The 8,088-nt window shown below is 38.8% G+C and overlaps 2 protein-coding genes across 2 annotated transcripts; one reads left to right on the top strand and one right to left on the bottom strand.

The window, feature by feature from the left end:
* Window positions 1-323: 323 nt before the first annotated feature.
* On the bottom strand, window positions 324-1,436 carry N7462_010493 (uncharacterized protein; the record flags this gene model as incomplete). The annotated part of the gene is made up of 2 exons (XM_057082207.1): window positions 324-997; window positions 1,055-1,436. The coding sequence occupies 2 exons, from the start codon at window positions 1,434-1,436 to the stop codon at window positions 324-326; spliced, it is 1,056 nt and encodes a 351-aa protein (XP_056929247.1).
* Window positions 1,437-1,952: 516 nt separating this feature from the next.
* Window positions 1,953-2,873, top strand: N7462_010494 (NmrA/HSCARG family protein; the record flags this gene model as incomplete). Its single annotated transcript, XM_057082208.1, has 1 exon — window positions 1,953-2,873. One exon carries the CDS (start codon window positions 1,953-1,955, stop codon window positions 2,871-2,873), a length of 921 nt encoding a protein of 306 aa, XP_056929248.1.
* Between the last annotated feature and the right edge of the window lie 5,215 nt (window positions 2,874-8,088).

The following is an 8,088-nucleotide window of genomic DNA, read 5'->3' on the forward strand; positions in this document are numbered from 1 at the left end:
ATCTGCGGCGTTATAGTTCGCCTCTGGCCTATTCGCGTTTAGGGGGCGTAGATACTTCCAAATTGCGACAGGTTTCTGCGGATGTTAATGATTGTTAGCATGCTGCATTCAGATTCTTTGGCCATATAGCCACATACAAGTATCAAAATGCCCACATAACTTTGGGCAAGCAGAAATACTAATAGACGAAAAGTTTCTCCAGTACTATTGTCTCATGATAATTTTTTATATGTAGATTTGCATTAATAAAAGTAACTATTTATAATCAACAGTGAATATATTGAGAAGTCGGTAATTGTTTTGAGAAGTATTCAACTTGCTTATTACATGACTGCTCCTCTCAGGCAAAACCATGCCTTTGCCTCATCAATTCCTAAAATAGTAACTAACAACATTTTTCCAAAGAGATCCATATCATCAGGGTTTGCATTCTCCAGTGCAAACGAAAAGTCAAGGTCATGCACAACGAAATGTTGCTTCTCAGCCCAAGCTATTGCAAAATCAAATGCGCTTTGAGCATCCCACAGATGTGACGATAAATACCAGGCATGAGCTAGCCCAAGCCTGCCATCACACTGCATGGGTACATTGCCGTGTAGAACTTTGCATATTTGAATAAAGTAAAACGCCAAAAGAATGGTACGCCGTGCAGACTCTTGCACAACCCAAGATTCCCAGAATTCGAATATTGGGTCCATAGGCAAGAGGTTATAAGATTCGGATATGTTGGGAAGATGGGTAAAATCGAAAAGAGCCATAACAGTGGATTCAAGCGTGCCAAGTAGAGCATTCGCTGTAGTATGAGAGCGAATATCGCCATCGAACAAGCGCATTATCTGAAAAAGAATTAAGGCATGAGTTCGAGCAAGAAGATCGAGAAAATGTGTAGGTTGTGGAGATAAAAGAAGCTCCTGGGTACGAGCGTCCAAAAGAGACATTATTACGGGTGCATTGATCTCATTCTTTGACATATAAAGCGAACAACATGCGTAGGCATCTGATGAAAGATTAGTCCTGGGAAGTTTTGGAATTTATTGAGCCGAAAAAAGGGTACCTTGCATAGCTTTCGGCATGTAATTCTTATAGAGTTGCGGATGGCACCATGGCGTTCGATTTTCAAGGACCATCATGCTGGGTGTTCGTTTTAGAACATCAATCGCAAATTGAAGTCGTGAGCTGATGATATCGGAGAGGGGCCTTGACTGCCTTGTCCGTGGCATAGTGAGCGCTAATTTTGGCGCCAATGGTAATTGACACGACGAGGTTAACGATAATTTTTCAGGTACTCTATCGCTAGGGTTCCACACAGAGTCCACTTGATCAACTATATCGTCGGGGGCGGGTTGCATAGGTAGCGTGAGATCTGCAGTATAGGACTCTGCGATGTAAAATGGCTGCCAAGAGCTGCCTATTAAATCTGTGATTGGGGGAGGCATGGATTCGGGGACAAGCGCGGAATGCCCGGCTGGTTGCCTTCCAAGATAGATGCATGGTATATTCCTGGTCACACACCGAGAGCAGGACGGAGATGAGAGGTCACAGCGCCGTTTCGCTGTCTTACAAGACTCACAGGATTTTTGTCGCGGTGGAGCTGGGCCGTTGCATCCCATCGTGAGATTTTGAAAGAGGCGATGGTGCTGCCTACAAAGAACCGACTGGAAGAACCGGGCGAAACTCCATCCACCGCTACAGTGGGTTTTTCGCGGCGCCGCCAGAGGAACTCCGCACGCTAAATAACTAGCGCTAGTCCATGACCCAATAAGGTACTATGAGGTGGGGTTCTCCAAAACGGAGTTCCGCCATCAGTGAATTTGCTCTAGAAAAGATTTAAATATACAGCAACAATGAGCTTTTTCCACCACATATAAGAAGGCTGCAACGCATCTGGAAAAGGACCGACGAGTAAGACCTTCAAATAAAGATCCAATTCCGCACTCCCTAACAACAACAAAATGTCTTCCCCTGTTGTCTTCGTTTGTGGTGCGACGGGCACCCAGGGGGGAGCCCTCATTCAACAACTTCTCGTGCACAAGATACAAATCCGAGCAATTTCTCGAAATATAAATTCCGTTGCTGCTCTTAATTTAAAATTGCAGAACGTCTCACTCAGAGAAGGTGATTTCGATGACGAGGATATCCTCAGGGAGAGCATGAGCGGCTGCACAACTCTTTTCCTCAACCTGAGCCCGAACAGAAACAACGCAAACGGAGAATCTGAACAAGCGGAACTTATACTTTCTGTCGCCAAAGCTGTGGGGGTTCGACATGTTATCTACACAAGTGCACTGGTGACTTCCAGTCCCCAACAGCTTGAACATTGGGATCCTCGCAGCCCTGTGTGCATGGCTGTTCTGAAGAAGCAAATTATCGAGAATAAGGTACGGAATGGGGGATTTGAAACATGGTCAATTTTGCGACCGGGCAATTTCATGTCGAATTTCTTGGACCCCCTGGCACGTATGTATCAGGGTCTTGTCGAAACTGGAAATTTCATGACAGCTTTTACACGAGACACTATTTTGCCGATGGTTGATCCTAACGACATTGGGAAGTTTGCTGCAGCCGCAGTGTTTGATCCGGTCGGATTTGACCGCACGGAAATCGAACTCATATCCGAGATGATGAGTCTAGACTCAGTGTTGCAGGAACTTTCGCAAGTAACTGGAAAAAAGCTACAAGCTGTTTATCTTTCCGATCAAGAGGTCAAGCAGCAAGCTCCCAAAAATATACTTCTGGAAGCCCAATTAGTGATGCGAGACATGTCAAAATTCGTTGATTTGGAAAAGCTGAAGGGGTGGAATATCTCTCTAGGAACCTTTGCTCAGTTCTTGGATCGAGAGAAGGGGCGAGTTCAGAAGACGTATGCAGAGTAGGATAATCTGCTTCCTAAGGGGTGTTCTCATGATTGAAAATAGTTAATAGTTTGCATCAATTTGGATCTAGTACAAATTTCATCCTCACATGTGGCTTTTCTGTTAAAATTATGGAATGATAATAAAGGAAGAATTAGGGGTAAACTTCGGTAATAAATCCAAATGTTTTGATATTCATAAAATGAAGCAAAGGTGGCGGCTTGGACTTGCTTTGGAAACAGTATGTCAGTCAAGACTGAAAGATGAAGTACTGACTGCGAAGGGATTGTCAAGCATGATGGACTATTATGATGGGCCATTGGCTTATCGGGGAAAGTATTTAATCAATTTCTTTTCTAGCCTTTGCTATATTGTCGGACTCCTATTCACCTGATCCGCCTGATATTTTCCGTTGTATATCCATGAAAGCACTGTATAGACCTAGCCGCCAAGGTATCTTACGGGCAAGGGCAAGTAGACTGGTAACCGGTGTAGTGGGGAAATGGCCTACAAAGGGGGATCTCTAATTGGAGGATATCTTTCTAGTACACAGTCCTTACAGGATATAGCTTCAGATCTCCAATAGGGAGAAATATCAACTCTTACACTCTCCTTGCTCTATCTGCTTCTGCTTTCTATAGGGGAGGCTTCCTCTATTGTGGTGTGTGGTGGTTTGTATGCTGGTTTGTTGAGGCTATATCATCCTGCCTGTATTCCTAGGCTTGCCGCTGAGCGCCCTGGTTTATATAGTGGTTCTAGAGGGGGGCTCCTCTTGCATTGAAGGATTAATGATAGTGAGAACTGCTATATGAGCTATTACACCTACAATTAATATTTTAGGATTAAAAAGGAGTAGGTAGTCGGCTTGACCCTAAGAAGCTGACTAAGGGGTCGGAAATCGCCTTTGTATCGATACCGGCTTCTCTTGAAGGATTTATAATCTATCGCACCGCTAGCAGAGCCTAGTAGAAGCGATAACGCGGTTAGGATATATTAGACATAATAGGATTAGATACGGAGAGCTATGCCTATAGTTATATATAATAAGCTTACTCGGGTATACAAGCTCTTGCTCTCTAATTAGTACCGAAGTAACGCTAAAGCTCTTTAGTGTATAATTAGAATATAGCCCGAGGAGGTATACCGCGTTTCGGAAGCTGTTTTTCCTAGTATAATTAGATTAATATACGGTATCTAGTAGTAGTAGTTAATAGAAATAATAATTAACTATCTCTAGAAGTAGGAAGGTATTCGAAAAGTATTAGTTTTATAGATAGAGATTTTAACGTATAGAGAAAGGTTAATATTAAAAGAAGATCTATATAATATATCGGATATTAATTCAGCCTACTCTAATTCGTTAGCTTTATTAGGTTTATATTTAGATTCGGATTTAATATTAGTTATATCGGAATCGATAGCGTTATTTAATTATATTATATCTTCGCGTTCTCTATTAGAAAACTTTAAAAATAAGAAAATAGGATTACTTGCCGATAGTAAGATAATAAATAATAATACTATAGAAGAAGCTTCAGCTATCGCTATACCTAGTATATAGGAAGCTTAGATATTCGAAGGATATCGGGAGCCGGTAGCGGCCTCTAAGACTTTAGATAAGAGATCTTATCGGATTAATAAAGCTATTCGGGGGGTTCCTTAGCCCGAATAGCCTTAGTATACTATTTCGCAACTAGGATCTATACCGCCTCCGTAGCCCTATCCTTATCCTCCGCCTAATAGTGTATATCTAATATAGCTATATTATCCCTTATATCCTTCTCTATTTAGGTATCCTTAGTACGCTAGTTATCCGCTAAGGTATCTAATACTAATACCCTATACTTAGGGTATACTGTTCTTCGATAGAAAGGATATATTAGACTTTCTTAGAACGTTTAAAAGCGTATACCGGCGATCGGGAATTCGCTCTAGTAAAGAGATAATTAGCGAGTTCCCTAATTACTATAATAAGATTATACGTAGATAGGTAACTACTAACACGTTATAGAAAAAGAGTAATTAGGAAGTATTTAAGAAGAATATTAAATATAGATATTAGTAGTAGGATAGTAAGCGGACCCTATTTACTAGAACGTCGCTTATAGAGCTTATTAAGATAAAGCGTACGATAGAAGATAATCTTGATAACTATATATCGACCTTCTAGTCTATATCCGATTACCTACTTTCCGAAGGCGCTCTATCGGAATATTAGAGATATAAATAGTTTATACGTAGCTTACTATATAAGATAATAAAGAAGCTCTATAAGGATAAAGGTATTAATTTAGAATAGCCTTTAAAGAGTAAGAAAACGCTTACTCTTAACTAGCTATTAGAGCTTGTTAATAAAGAAAAGGAGAAGAAAAAGAGTGTTAAGAGAATAATATAAATTGCTCTTAGTAGTGAAAGCTCTATTAAGGAAGCTTCTAAATCTAATCTTGATAAGCAGTAGTAGGTATCCCTATAGCCGGATATTAGATCTAATAATAGCGCTAGTAAAAGAAAGAGGGATAAAGAAGGTCTTAAGCGAATTAATATATAGCTAAGGGAGCTTAGCCTTACTATTTAGATCCTAGTAGCACGAATAGACGCTAGGAACGATCTAGGGTTTATTCCTCGGGATAGCTTTAGGCCTAGAAGAGAAGGCGCTATAAGCTGCTTCTTTTATAATAGGCCTTATTTTTAGCGTGTTAGGGAGTACCCTATATTAATAGAATATATTAATAAAGGGATAGTGTATTATGCTGATACTAGAAAGATAGTGCTTAGCACTACGGACTAGGAAGGCCCTCTATTATGTATAATTCCTAGAACGCTTAATAGAGATCTTATTAACTATTAGTTTAAAGCTTAGAAGGATAGTAAGATAGGATATACTACCCCTATTAACTTTATAGCTTATAGAGATAAAGAAGAAGGTACTGCTTACTAGTAGTATAATAAGCGGGGTATATAAGTAGGGTTAAATTTACTACGTATCGGAGCGGCTCCGGAAAAGAATAAGGTAATTAATAATACTAACGATAACAGCGAGAACCCTATATTTATTACGGTAAGCGGAAGGTAGTATATACCGTTAGCAGCTACTTAGATAGAGAATTATATAGAGACCTGAAAGCGACGTAGAGAGAGAGATATCGCTTCGACTCCCTATCGTGATAATAGAAGGTATTAGTCTCGTGTAGAAGAGATTAAAGATAATATAATAATAGAGCGCCCTCTAGAATCGTAGGTAGTTCTAGAAAGCCCTAGATTCTTACCGTCTTAAATATAGCGGTAGGAAACGCCTTAGGAAGCAAGTGCTAGAAGGATAGAGGCTAGGAAGTATTAGTACCCCTTCTTACTATTAAACGCTGACCTAGAGGATAATATTAAGGACTGCTTTTTATAGATAGAAATTCCTATTAAGCTATATAAGATAGTAAGGATTTTACCGCGATTCCGGAATAATCTGTTTCGTGCTACTAAGGATCTACTAGCAAATTTAGCTCTATTATAAAAGAAGGATATAACGCGGGTTTTATCTAATCTAGGACGCTTAATAATTAATAATATTAGGAAATTAGAACTAGTAATTCCTATAGAAGATCCTAAATAGTCTAATATATATTTATTAGACCTCCTAATAACTTAGGTAGTAATTAGTAAGGTTATTTGCAAAGCTACTATTAATACCGGATCGGGTATTAATATTACCGGACTTAATAAGGCGCGGAGATTAGGATACCCTATTAGGAAGGACCCTAAGATTAGTGTTATTCCTATCTCTAGCGAAGAGGTTCGGTATATTAGTTATATATAGAACTTACCGGTTTCTATTAGAGATATCACGATTCGTATTAATATTTTCGTGATTCAGAATAGTAGCCTAGGATTACTATTAGGAAGGCTATTTACGTAAGTAGCGATAATATAGATAATAGAGAAACTAGATCGCACTATATTATACACGATTTATAATAGGGATCGATCTAGGAAGCTTACGTTTAGGGTCTTCGAAAATAATAGGGGTAGGGTAGCACGGTCCGTAGATATCTAGCCTAACCCTAATTAGAAGGAGTTAAACGAGTAGGTAAATATACTTCTATCGAGAGTATATTTGCTAGGTCTTTAATATCGATAGGGATAGGAGATAATAAAGGGTTGCTAGCTAAGTCTTAGAAGGAAATCAAGATACTAGGAACCGAACTAGATTTATCTAAAGTTAGGGTAATAATTAAAGAAGAAGAGACGTTAAAAGAAGCTCGCTTACTAAATAACCTTATTCGGCTAAAATATCTTCTTTTATTAGGCCTACTATCTTACACGCTATATAAAAGAAAGACTAATAAGATTTAACCGATTAACGCCTAGGAATCTAATAGATCTATGCCGGCTAGGTATTTAGGATAGGAAGAAGCGTATATACGGAAATATTATACTCGATTTAGGGCTCTAGATATACGAACCCCTTTTGATAGATATTTATTCCCCCGTATTGCTAACTTTGTAAGGGAAGCTAAGCTAATACCTAAGCGTAAAGAGAAGCTAATATTAGGCAAAAATCTACTACCTAAAGAAAGGGAATTGCTATATAAGATACTTATTAAGAGAGAAGGAGTTCTTGCCTAGGATTAGTAGGATATAAGCTAGGTTCGGCCTAAGGTTTTTAATCTATAGTGAATCTATACTATAAAGTATAAAGCTTAGTAGTATCCTAGTTTCTAGATCCCTCTTACCCTAAGGTTAAAGGTTAAGGGTATACTTTAGGATCGTATTAGAAAAGGAGTATTTAAGCGCTGCTATAGCTTATACCGGAACCCTTAGTTTCTTATTAAGAAAAAGACTATAGGGATATATCGTATTATAATAGTAGTAATAAAGCTTAATTTAGTAACGATTCGTGATACTAATATTCCGCCGGGTACTAACGAGTTTATCGAGGAGTTCTTAGGAATACCGGTAATATTATTAGTAGACCTATTCTTAGGATATAACTAGCTTCCTCTAGATAAAAGAGACCGTGATATAATAGCGATTTAAACCCCTATTAGCCTCCTTAGGTAGACGACTATCCTATAAGGCGCTACTAACTCTATTACGTAAATTTAAAGGGTCCTAGAATAGATACTATAGTTAATATATAGCAAGAAGGTACGAGGCTATTTAGATAACTTGCTAATTAAAGGACCTAAGACGATATATAATAGGGAGTTCTCCTTTCTAGGTATTCGACGCTTTATACTAGAGT

This window comes from Penicillium macrosclerotiorum (genome assembly GCF_028827735.1).
Source record: "Penicillium macrosclerotiorum strain IBT 26536 chromosome Unknown utg000010l_segment0_segment0, whole genome shotgun sequence".
NCBI classification, from domain to species: Eukaryota; Fungi; Ascomycota; class Eurotiomycetes; order Eurotiales; family Aspergillaceae; genus Penicillium; species Penicillium macrosclerotiorum.